Source organism: Notothenia rossii, assembly GCF_949606895.1.
Source record: "Notothenia rossii genome assembly, chromosome: 1".
Lineage (NCBI taxonomy): Eukaryota > Metazoa > Chordata > Actinopteri > Perciformes > Nototheniidae > Notothenia > Notothenia rossii.
The window spans coordinates 79,131,785-79,145,029 of record NC_136912.1 but is presented as its reverse complement, the minus strand read 5'-3'; the positions used below and the strand labels follow the sequence as shown (position 1 = coordinate 79,145,029).

At 40.8% G+C, this 13,245-nt stretch overlaps 1 protein-coding gene across 4 annotated transcripts in view; it reads left to right on the top strand.

Moving 5' to 3' along the window:
- The window catches only part of kank3 (KN motif and ankyrin repeat domains 3), a 31,210-nt gene extending 18,272 nt beyond the window's left edge, over positions 1-12,938 (top strand). For 2 of the 4 annotated variants that reach the window (XM_079685939.1, XM_079685940.1), the window contains exons 3-12: positions 1,956-2,042; positions 2,609-4,402; positions 5,631-5,733; positions 5,827-6,057; positions 6,329-6,419; positions 6,817-7,036; positions 7,764-7,906; positions 9,773-9,973; positions 11,351-11,452; positions 12,275-12,938. In XM_079685939.1, the coding sequence (XP_079542065.1) occupies positions 2,006-2,042; positions 2,609-4,402; positions 5,631-5,733; positions 5,827-6,057; positions 6,329-6,419; positions 6,817-7,036; positions 7,764-7,906; positions 9,773-9,973; positions 11,351-11,452; positions 12,275-12,337 (2,985 nt within the window). In that variant the 5' untranslated portion in view covers positions 1,956-2,005 and the 3' untranslated portion in view covers positions 12,338-12,938. Of the gene's footprint in view, positions 1-1,186; positions 1,254-1,955; positions 2,043-2,608; positions 4,403-5,630; positions 5,734-5,826; positions 6,058-6,328; positions 6,420-6,816; positions 7,037-7,763; positions 7,907-9,772; positions 9,974-11,350; positions 11,453-12,274 lie in introns of those variants that run through there. The other 2 variants (XM_079685941.1, XR_013809038.1) reach the window with 2 other exon arrangements.
- The last annotated feature ends 307 nt before the right edge of the window (positions 12,939-13,245 follow it).

Here is a 13,245-nt window from a genome sequence, read left to right as displayed (position 1 = left end):
TTTTACAGTTTGTCATATTAAAGTTAATGCTATTTCTGAACTAGTTTTACAATTGTCCATAAAGTATCCATTTAATGCAGATGTACATTTGCTCTTAGAACAAAAATCTCTGCTTCTTTGCTGAAACACAGGAAGTATTTCCTGTCTTTTTGAAACTATAGAATAAAATAATTTTAATATGGCAAGACAAAGAAAAGCCCAAACCGTTCACAGCTACAGTCCCTTTTAGAATAATATGGATTACTTATAACTTTAAACTCAAATCTTATTAACAGTTAGAACGTTATTTTCAATCAAACAAATTGTTCTTTATCAAGCCCAATATCACAAATTATGTCTCAGGGGGCTTTGCATGAGGTACAGTATACCACACCCTCTGTGCTTAAACAACTCCCACAGAAAACCCACAATATTAATAGGGAGAAGAAATAAAGAAACTTTGAGGAAAACATTAGTGCTTTGTTTTTCAATCATTGTAGATTTATTTTTCAATTATGTTCTATAATTTAGTCTTTCCCATTAAAGTTACTTTGTCTCATGGGTCTAAATAAATAGACATCATGCTCAAAGGAAATAAAAAATGTCTCAGTGCAGCGCCATGTAAGTCAGGTTTCAGCGATCTTGTGCTGAGGAAGGATCCTGTGGTTTCTCAGTCGGATGGTGTGATGCTATCATTAGTGGAGCGGCTGTCTAGTGGTTTTTGGAAAATGTTCAGCTCTTTGTTGTTGACTTTGTTCTGGGGTGTTTCCCCTGACTGCCAACTTCACTGTGAGCCAGAAGTATCTTTAAATACAAACTCACCCACTAACTTATTTTTGAAATTAGCCATTTAACTTGCCTTCTTTATGACTTCAAATAACTGTTATCGTTAACAAAGTCTATTGTGAAGATCCTCCTATAAGCAGCTTCTAGTGAAGGAGAGAGCTTGAAAGTTTTAACACACAAACCCACGTGCACACACCCACGCACGAACGCCAGGCCCGCCTTAACCTGCTCTCAGGCCCTGGGGGCTAATGTTTTGTAGGCCCCCTATTTATTTATTTTATATTTTATTTTGTTTATTTATTTTATTTTATTTTTTTATTTTTTTTTATTTAATCAGATAAAAACAAACTGTAACGGACCCTGCAGTGTTATCTATGATTACTATATGCCTTACATTCATAATTTCAGCGGAGGGAGGGGAAGCGGCGCTGTGGAAGAGCAGAGTGGCGAGGGAGAGCTGTCTTCTTCCCTTTACAAGCTTCAAAAATGTATTTATCGTGTGATTTTGGAAATAAAAGTTTCATATTCTGAAAGCCAAGACTTTGTTTATTTAAAATAAAAAATAAACACCCGAAATAAAAAATAAAACAATTTGAATCTTTTTTTTTTTGGCTCATGATAGGCCCCCAATCTCCGTAGGCCCTTGGGCTTCAGCCCAGGTCAGCCCGTGCATTAAGGCGGCCCTGACGAACACACGCACGCACGCACGCACGCACGCACGCACACACACACACACACACACACACACACACACACACACACACACACACACACACACACACACACACACACACACACACACAGTATGGATGATGTCAGGCTCAACAGCCTTCAACACCAACTAAAACCAGGAAAAGCAAACAATCCCTTTAACAAACCCTCTTATCTCTGAAAGCAAGGAATTCACCCTCTTCACAATTCAGTCACACATGTCAAAGTGTCAAAAGAAAAAGTAAGGCTACTAAAGCAACTTGTTTTGTTATGTGTTTCCCAATAACATAATAATGTTCATGGGAATCTTTGATACTTACAAAAAAACATATACATATATTAAAAAAGCACATATATTAACTTGTGCCAATCTTTCACAAAACTACTATGCAGTATTTTAAAAATAGACATCCCCTTACTTCCTCTTGTTAAAGATCATTCATGACAAGTGCATTCATGTCACTGTTTTTATTCTTTAGCCAGGTGTTGATTTGAAGCTGTGTCTGCTGAAAGGTCCCAGTCTTGAAAAATGACTCAGTCGGTGCAAGTTAACACCAAGCTGCCTGGTAAGAAACTGCATTTAAAAAAGTATTTTGCATTATAACCCCATTTGCCAATTCATTTTGTGGTTGTGCATATGTAAATATTTAGGCTTCTTATTGAGATGAGATTTGGGTGTTACAGTATACTTGGGTATTGTTTTTTAATGTTGTTGTAATATCCTGCTATTGTTTAACCTGACAGAAGCAGGTTGTGGCGTTTACTACATTGAGACGGGTTCACAATACTGTAAAACAAAGGAATCAAAACACATATGAACTAGTTTGATGTGCATTTATGTTGCTTGTAGAGTAAACAGGAAAGATCGCGAAGAACCAGCTCCAATATATGATAAATATACCCAAAGTATTGTATTTATATTAAAACATGAGTACTTTTATTATCAAGCTAGTAGACATGAATGTAAACGATTAAGAATCTCAATGTTCCCCCAAAAATAGGTATGCAAGTGTTTTAGGAGCTAACAACGTGTTGTGATGTAACACACTAAATGTGAACTTAAACCATCTTTACGTACTAACGATGTAGCTATATTATTTGTTCACATGTTCACATGTCTTCTTCCCTTCAGATCTGGGCTCTCCGTTTATCTACTCCAGTCAGGACGAGGCTGAGCAGCCGGGCTCGTACTCCGTCCAGACTCCGTATGGTTTCCAGCTGGATCTGGACTTCCTCAAGTATGTAGAAGAGATAGAAAGTGGGCACAATCTCCGTCGGGCTCCTGTCAGCTCCCGCCGCCCTGGCCGGGGGCTCAAACTCTCCCAGCGGAGTGTGGGGGGGCGTAACAGTGGATGGACTTCCACAGAGTCTCTCGCATCCCCGGCCAGTGAGGATGGCAGAGCTCCTCCCCCGCCGCCACCACGCAACCGCCTCGGGTCAGCCCCCTGCGAATCGCTTTGTCTTTCCCCTGGAGCCGTCCTCAGTGTCCCCCCCTTGTCAGCTGGAGCCAAAGTGCCGCCTCCTCCACCACAGCGCAACCCCAGAGTGGAGCGGACTCTTCTGGAAACCAGCCGGCGGCTCCAACAGGAACAATCCCACCAGCACCAAAACGGGGTGCGTCTCCAGCTCGCAGATCCCCCCAAACATCATGTACCCTCTCCGTCGACTCAGCTCCTGCAGAGTAACTGGACTAAACCCAGTCCTCAGAACTCTGGGCGCAACACTCCAGCTGCTGGAACCACAATGACTCCTATCCCACCCAGCCAGCTGCAGACAGTCAGAGAGCAGATGGCCACCGCCTTGAAACAGCTGAAGGAGATGGAAGAGAGGGTGAAGGGTGTTCCTGCGCTTGAGAAAGAGGTGGCCAAGCTTCGGGCGGAGAAAGACATGCTCCTGTTAGCCCTGCAGGAGAAGAAGGCAGCCATGGAGGCGGCCCAGCAGAAGCAGCAGTCCACAGAGACGTCCACCCAAACCACAGAGACCGTTCAAGCGGACCAAAATATCCACAGTCGATTGAATGCACCAACCTCACCTGGACAGAAAGGCCTCGGAAAATCTGGTGAGCTGAAAAGGCTGACTGAGAGATTTGAGGGCAAGGACGAGAAAGCTACAGAAACTTCATCCAAAGTTTCTGTAAAAGCTCCAGAAAAGGTATCTGTTGTGGAGAGGAAAACTGTTTCTGTTGGGGGCGACGCGCCAATGAACTCAGTTGTTTTTTACTACAGCCAGGGGGTGAAAGATGCTTCTGAGGGCACAGAGGTAAATGTTTGTGAGACAGGCACAGGGACTGAGGCCCACCTGCTTCATGAGGAGGGGGTGCAGGCCAGTGTGGAGACAGAAGAGGCTGGGGTTTGGGTTATGGAGTCACTACTCGGGCTGACCAGCGAGGCACAGCGGGAAATCGACACCTTACAGGACACCATTAAATTCCAGCAGGAGTCCATTGGGGCTCTAGAGGACCGGTTGAGTGTGGCCGACAAAGACATGGGGATCCTTAAAGCCAAGATGGAGGAGAAAACCTCCAAGGTCACGTTTGAGAAGGGGGTTCTTGCTAAACCAGACATGAGACATGCTCAGGTAGAGACATCGACTGCTGTATTAAAACATGCTGCAGTATTGTGCCGTCCTGAGGTGAGCGATGCATGCGTGGGTGAGAATTTAACATCAGATCACATCGAACAATTCACCCAAACTGATGCTGCAGAGGAAAAGGCAGAACCAGCTCCTATTGCAGTGGTCAGCACTGGGTGCCAATGGGAGAACTTGTTTGGGGAAAAGCTGGAGGTGAAGAGAGTTACAGTCTTAAAGAAAAGACAGTTGACCATCGCCGATTACAAGGTCTCACCTGAAGAAGAGGTGGTCAGTACAGCCGATAAGAAAGAGGACGACCAAGAGGAGAAGACTGGAGCCAGTGACACCAAGACAGGTGAGCACTTACAGAAATAAAAAAAATGTGTTTTTTAAGTCAGGACAACATATGTAGTCCTTCTTCACAAAAAACATCAAATGTAGAAGTTTTTATGATATTGGTACAAAACTAATACTCATGTAGTACGTTCCTCCTGCACCAAGTTCTAGAACAAGTTACCAAGAAACTTCTCACTTTGTAATTTGGTACTAAATTAAGGGGTCAACAAGAATGAGCTTTAACACTAGAACCGCCAGAGGTCGCTGTATACCTAAAACCGCCAACGGGTCAAATGTACCCACTATTGATTTTCAAGGTACAATGTTCTTTTATTTATCATGTAGAACAGTGAGTTTGAATCGCACAGGGATGAAAGTTATACCAATAGAATCTGTGGACTCTCAGCTTTTCATGTGATATAGTTTGTGCAGATAGCATGAAGTATAAAATATCGCTACCAGTGCTGATTCAAACGTTTGGTGTTAGACTTGTGTTTTGTTTAGGTACAAATCTCTCCATCCCTCTATCTATCTATAACTATCTACCGATCTATCTATAACTATCCATCTGTCTATCTATCTACCAATCTCTCCATCTCTCTATCTCTCTATCTATAAGGAACCGCAGTAGACAAAAGGCTTTGCTATAGCAGCACGCGATGTTACATTTCTTTTGGGAATTTTTTTCAATCTGACTTCATATTGACCATTTTTAACAACAGAGGGTGCTACATAACACACTTTCAGGAAAAGTCACGGACTGGGAGACTTTAATATTTTATTGAACAAAAGTTAAATACAATCAAAAAACAGCTGCGGGTAAAGTTGACCCGTTGGCGGTTCTAGTGTTAAATAACTTTGTTGTTTAAAACTAAGTCAATTATTATTCGTTTTGTAGTGCTACAGGCAAACACATTTTTGGAACAAGCTGACCTGTTGTGCACTGGCTAAAAGACTCTCAAGGGCTTCAGTCACTTTGTAAGCCTCAGTGCTCAATTCAGATTTATTCGTCAGATCCAATTTTTTTATTTAGCTGTACAAATGATTGTTTTAATGTGGCCAACATGAGACAAAGTGTGTCAAACTTGTCATGCTTCTGAACTGACATTCTGCGCATAAAGATCAATAACCAAGACGTCAGCACAATGTTGTTAAGTCCACATGGAGGCCACACACATTTTTCTTTTTTACGTTATGTCAGTTGTTTGTTTCTCTGTTTGACCTGTCTACTTCCTTTATGGTAACAGGTATGCTGAAATCCATCATGAAGAGGAAGGATGGGAGTAGCTCAGACGAGAATCGCACCGCTGGCAAGAAGAGCCTGCAGTTTGTTGGCATACTAAATGGAGGGTGGGTAACATTATTTATTTTCCTACAGTTAAAATAATATAAGGGCAGCAGACAGTCTAGAGGTTGGAAATAACAAACATGTGTGTCTCCCAGGTATGAATCAACATCCAGTGAAGAGGAGGAGGATGAAGAAGAAGAGGAGGAAGATGGGAGTTCTTCTGGGGAAAGTGGAGAGGGTGAGTGCTTGGACAGCACCGAGGAGGATGAGGCGGCTCTGGAGGAAGAAACATCGGACGAGGAAAGAAACGTCAACCTGGATGAGAGTGACACTGATGAGGAAACCCTGAGAGCGTCAAATTATTCCTCCGATGCCGTGAAAGAGAAGTAGGTTGTTCCTCAGTACAGAAATATACTTTCGCTTTATTGATGAATTCAGTTTCAGAACACAAGGCTCAAAATGTGTAAATGTAGTTTCCCGATTACATTTTTTTTATATGAATGTAACAAAACCATGTTGGATGACAGTCTTCCTAATATATAAAACATGAACAAAGACATTAATGGCAAAATCCACATACAATTGTATAAAATGGAAACTATGTAAAGAAAGCAGGTATTTGTTTTGTGTTTCAACATCCCACATTGTTTGTTAAAGGTTTGAGCTGAGCTCAAAAATGAGAGAAGCGTGCCTCATTCTGAAGAACCACCTGAACGATGACCTAAAAACACTGAAGAGTAAGGAAGTGGTGCGTCCCTGCATGCTTTTTCTATTCATTATATCACTTAGTTACACCTTTTAATTCAACACTTAACCAAGTTGATGATAGTTGTAAGACCGCTTTATTTAAGTAAAAGCAGTAATACCAATATGTTGAAATAGTGTTAAAAGTCAAAGTTCTGCATTCAGAACATTACTTGAATAAAAGTCAAAAGTATTTGTGTAAAAATATACTAACCAAATGTGAAATGGACAATTTTAGAACAATGTACATTATAAATGGACAATATCAACCATTGACTACAATAACAGATTCATGTTTTTTCAGCTGCTGAGATTCAGCAGTTGCTGTTTACGTATCTTGTGTAATCTAAACTTACTTTATATACACCCCCCCCCCCCCCCCCCCCCCCCCTCACCACCAGCTCTCCAGTACCCACACAGTGCAGCTCGAGTGGTTCCGTATCTCCAGCGCCAAGATGGCTCTGCCTCCTCGGGTCTCGGACTACCTGATGGCGTTCTCAGAGGTGTCGTCTGTGCTGCTGGAGCACGTGGTCAACATGACCGATGGCAACGGAAACACTGCACTCCACTACAGCGTCTCCCACTCCAACTTCGGGGTGGTGGGGCTGCTGCTGGACACAAGTCAGTGCCCTTCTGAAAATAATCCACAGTACACCATTAAATGTATAACCAATTAAATAATACAGCTAGTGACCTCTCATCTAGGGACCCCAGGTCAATTGGAAGGAAATAGGGTGTTGTCAGATACAAAACATAAGCTAAATATTCTTTCTTGTGAGGGTGTGAAAGAAATACTTTCACATAGACATAAAAAAGGATGTTACATCAAGTGCAGATGATGATGGATTGTTGGAGAAACTAACATTTATCATTTTACAACATTTACAGAAAAATTACCTTAGAAAATTACTTAATACAATTCTTATACTGAGATTTCTTGGCTTTCTGTTTCGATTTATACTCACTATCTTTCGGTTTTTGAACTGAGCAAATGTTTTTTTCATATGTAAGTAGGGAAAGGTACAGTATATTGGTGCACTTGCATATTTACCTAATGAACTGGGAATTTACGATATGAATTATTTTTTGGCCCTTGCCTATCATTTAAAAATGTAAAAGGAGTTTAAAACTTCTAGTTTTTGCCCTCCTGAGGTTAAGAAACTGGGTAAAATAAACGGTAGTATGCAAAGACGAATGATTTAATATTACTTTAGTCATCTTAGACTTGACCAAATATAACTAAAGTATCATCTGCTGATAATGTATCTGCTATATTTTATTATCAGAAAAATGCATTATAAATATACATTTCCAATTCAGCTGATAATGTTGTATGCGCTCCCTGCAGATGTGTGCAGTGTGGATAAGCAGAACAAGGCGGGCTACACGGCCATCATGCTGGCTGCCCTCTCCACTGTGAAGGAGGAGGCCGACATGGCTGTGGTCAAGAGGCTCTTCAGTAAAGGCAACGTCAACGCCAAGGCCAGCCAGGCAAGTCCTCAGCACTTCATCACGCACACACACACGCACACACACACACACACACACACACACACACACACACACACACACACACACACACACACACACACACACACACACACACACACACACACACACACACACACACACACACACACACACACACACTTACTGATGTCATGTTCCCACTGTCATTTTACTGCACTCATTACTTATCTGCATGTCCTGAATTAAAAAAAGGTATCACCTGAGAAGTGTGAACAACCACGTGTTGGAAAATGAGAAAACAAAGACTTACTGTTCTGTTTGTAGTCAGCTCCAACACCCTGAAGCATTTAATCACCTAAAAGAGTCAAGCCTGGCACAGCTGGCTTTGTTCAATTAATTTCATCTGATTTAAACTGTAAATGTAAAAGCATTGACTTTGAACCAGAACAGAGGATAGATTCCACATATTACAGCCAAATACATAACAAAAAGGTGTAAGGGAGGCGAATGATCCACTAATATGATCTGTTACTAGCATTGCATTGGATAAAGTGAGTATTTACAGCATTCCTTCCTGCTGGTTTATAATGTGACATTTAAACGCAAAACGTTTGAACTAACGCACACAGAACGTCAAAGTAGTTCAACATGACTTAATCATTTTAGAGCTAACACCTTCTGGTCAGTTAGTCGATATGCCCTTCGGCAACAGAACTCTCTTTAGTAGGACAACCCCTGGTGAAGAGGGGGGAGTGTTACCTTGGTTGGTTATTGGTTAATGGTTAAACAAGCCAAAAAATCGTTATGACATCATAACGTGGCCAAAATCGGATCAGCTCATTTTCAGACAAAAAAAGTGAGCAAATCTTTTTTCCTGAGACTTTCAGAATCTCTTTACACAGAGGGGACACATGTTGATGTATAAAATACATGAAAATGTGGATTTTGCACAAAGGGTGACATATAAAGCCTGACAGTGCATCACTATTTGGTAGTGTGACTGTGAAAAAAATCAAAATGGTCAAATGTAATATTTGAATATCTTTGGTTTAATACATGGCATTATTTTGTTTAAAATATTACTGCAGGCAAACACCATGGCAACAGCTTTGAGGCCTGATTTACTTTCTGAAATCACATGAGAATGGACTTGTCGGCTTTAAGTCTGATATGATTTAGGTTTAAAATAATGTAATATGCCACAAATAGCTTTTCATATGTATCTGTATAATTCATTTAGGCTACCAGCCACAGTAAACTCAGTGCACTGTGGCTGGTTTATCTTCCCCCTGTCATCCGATGGATTTGTTGACAGCCCTACTAGTTTTCACTTCAACACCTTGCTAGTTAGAGTGAAGGTAGGCAGTGTTCTGGGGATTTAAGCGTTTTATTCTCTCTTAAGAGCATTTCCTGTTGTAATGAAGCACTACATTCGGAGCCAGTTGAGTAATATGTTTCAAATCGGATTGGGTTAAAGAAATGTGTTGGGTAACGTGAGACATTTGTGACTTTTTAAGTGGTTTTATCTCTTTGCCTGATCTAATCAGGTTGTGTAGAGTATGTGTTTGGACACAGCGCCTGACAGGCTTTCACACTGCCAAGTCATAGGACTCTGGATTTATAGCATCACTGGCTATAAACCCAATTACTGGAGCTTGTTATTGTTGCCGTGGGGAACAAAACACGAGGCACACAATACATTTTAGAATCAGGAATTGAACTCATAATATTTTCTGCTGTGTTTCAGAATGAGAATGACTGAGGTGTTTATGTGATGGATGACTTCTTCAAAATGCAAAAGTCTTTGATTGACCCTTTGAACAAGTGACTTGAGAAGCTGTGCAAATGGAGACGAGCAAAAGTGTTTATAATCCTTTACCTTTGCAGGCGGGCCAGACAGCGTTGATGCTAGCTGTTAGCCACGGCCGTCAGGAGATGGTGCGGGCGCTGCTGGAGTGCGGCGCTGACGTCAACGTGCAGGACGACGAGGGATCCACAGCCCTGATGTGTGCTAGTGAACATGGCCGGGCTGAGATAGTTAAACTGCTCCTGGAACAACCTGGTTGCGACATATCCATTGTTGACAATGTAAGGCTTTTACAGTTAGCTGATGCGCAGATTGAGGGGAAGTCTTCAGTAACTTGAGCTGAGCCTACAGTTGAGGCCAGCTGTTGGACTGTCTGACTGCTGAAAACATCTGAATACTTGCTTGTCTGGGATTCAGCTTAATCTATGCTCAGGAAATGGCTTCTCATGGGAAATTGGTCTCTCCAGCTTCCTCTACTTGCCACCTCTTTTTTGGTTTCTCTTCTTTCAAGATTTCCTTTGTTCGCGCTAAAGAGCCACGATCAGATTAGTTTCTTCTGCCTTTTACTGAAATCAGTGCTGTTTACAGGAAACCCAATCCCTGGGCTACTCACAAGCCCCTCAGGGGATGAATTAAAAAGCCACAACTCCTCTGTTAACAACCGCAGACTTGCAGATTTCTGCCCTGCAGGCTCTTGCACGAGTCCTCTGCATAGTTCACCACATGATCCATTCACAAGTCGGCAGCTGTTTGTTTACTCAAACCAAAACAATGAAAAAATTGCATTAATATAAGATATCAACTTTTTTTATCCCGAACTGACATACATGATGCACCAAAATTATTTTATTTAATTGTATCACATAGTTGTAGATTTGTTCGTGTACATTATCTTTTTTCTCAAATTCGGCCTAAAACAAAACTTCGCATTCGCTGCTTGGGACATTTCTCGCTTTGTGTTTTAAATTGATTTCACAGAGGATTGCTCTGCATGCTTGAGGAGAGGCCAGTCAGAGAGATATTTGAGAATTCACATCTGTGCAATGAATGAGTTGGCCCTTCAGTGCAGGAGCTCCTGGATTGTGTTTCAGTGCAGCACAGCTGGACTGACAGGACTGGGGGGGGTGTAAAAGATTTCGAAAAATCCCCCACTTTTGCTGTCCTCTAAAAACCCCGAACAGCATGGCAAACCATCACTGTAAAACACAGTAGAGTTATATGTACAATTATGCAGGGTCATTGCTTAACCTTATTAAGCTTTACGTTTTAAACTCAAGGTGGAAGCGTGGTTTAATTACTTTAATACTGTCTAATTAGGTCTAAGTAACAATGGTAGGCGAGTTAACACCATGATAAATAGTTAATGCGGTGAATGCAAATTAGAGAACAAAAAGAGTCTCCAATGTCGTTAAAATCACTCGTTGCAAAGCGTTACGGTTTCCTGGCAAGTAGATGAAGTTTACTGGACAATCGGTGATGCATGAAAGGGACAAAACTGATAAGAATGAATTCGCTACCCCAACATCATTCACAAAAGTGATGTCACACATCCAGACAGAAGTACAGTGCGGATCACATGGTCAATGTGAAAAGCCCTCTGTTTTCTTAAGGGTCAATGAACTCCTACTTGATCTGTTTCTCCTTTCTTCTATCTGTAGGATGGCAGCAATGCTCTTTCCATCGCACTGGAGGCGTCTCACAACGACACAGCTGTGCTGCTCTACGCCCATATGAACTATGCCAAGTCCCAGCCTGCTGTGGTGAGTCCCACTCCACCCCCTCCTCTTCCTCTGTGGAGATGGGTTAGTCTCACTTATATAAATGACGTGTGAATAAACAAAACAATTGAAATAACAGGTTAAAATATGGTAAATACACCTTTAGTTTTCATGCAGGCTTGTCTTGTTTTGTTTAAACAACGTGGAAAGAAAGGATACACATTTCGAGTGAAGAGTTAATGTTTTAGAAGTGATTCATTGTTTGTTTTATGAGCTAAAAGGTCTGAAAGCCATCCACTTTAAATCTGCTGGGAAATGGCATGTACGCAAGAAGGCTGACGTCTGTGCAGGTCACACGACAGCATATCTGGGTTGTATCTGTGGGTTGGATCAGTTCCTCTGCAGCTCTCAGCTTTAGTTTGGGTGTGGGCAGCACTATCTGAAGGGGCACTGCTGCCCCCTATAGGTTTTGTCAAGCTCCCGTCAAGTTTGTTTTATTAATATTTTAATAACAGTGCTGCAACATATTCATATTTCTATTTTGGGATAAGAAACTGTTGATAATTTCTCGATTCAATTAGGAAATTAGTTGTTTGTTGTGAAACATTTTCCAATCAGAGTTTTCCAAAGCCCATTTGACCTCCTCGAATTTCTTGTTTTGTCCAAACAACAAAATATTAGGTTTACACATTAAAGAAGCTCTAATCAGATGATTTAGATGGTTTTTCCCTAAAAAATGAATCAAACCAAGTTATCGATTTTCTAAAAAGTTAAGTACATTGATAAAAAGAAATGGCCAACTAACATCCGAAATGTAATCCTTTGCAGGGTATTGAAATATTTGATGTGTTTAATGTCTTCCAGGGGAGTCCAAAGACCCAGCCGAGAAGCCCCACCAGCCCCCACAAGTCCTGGCCTTCAGACTGAAAGGATCATGTAGACGAACACATCGGATCTGAGCTGTAAAACGCTCCACTGGAATTTTCTTAAATATATATGTATTTATATATTGCCATATGTCCTGCATTTATAAGTATTGTTAATATGAAAATATTATTTTTTCATAAAAGTTGTGAATGGTTATATAATATACGTGACTAATATGAGCTCCTAGCATGTCTGAATGAGGTCTCCAGCGCTTGTTTTATTTTAAATCTGTGACGAGATGAGACCTTTACATGTATTATTTGCACTCCCTATAATATGTTTTACTGTTAAGGGCAATACACACCAGTGGGATATTATACATGTCAAAGAAACCTGCACCAATAAGTTTCAATGTAAGCTTACAGCCCAATATGGGCCAGGCGTTACTGTCGGTGCAGAAAAGTGATCATCTCTTGGATCCCTGGTTTAGCACGTCCCAACTCTTCTACTCTTTGTTTTTTTTTCTGTGCAGCCTTGGTTAACGTATCTGTGAACCTCTTCACCTTCATCTTTGTCTGCACTAACTGTTCGTGCAATGTAAGTTTATATAAATAAATATATATATATTCATGTCTGAAATAAACATATTTACATAAAAGTTGATGGAAATTGGTTGTTTTTGCAAGCATTCAAATTTTTGGGATGATTCACTTTTCTTTACTAACGGTATGCATCTAGAAGTGTTCTGAAATCATTTGGTTTTCTACATTTTCGGTGAAGCATTATTAATCAATTAATTAAAAGTCATTTCAAAATCTTTATAGACAAAATAGTTTTTATTTTTCTGAAATGGATTTGTGGGAGGTCAAAGTACACGGATCATTTTAATTAGGTTAAATAGAAATTCAATTGTGTGGAATATTGTTAAAAAGAAAAGTCCTGCATTCAAAGTCCATACGTTACCATTA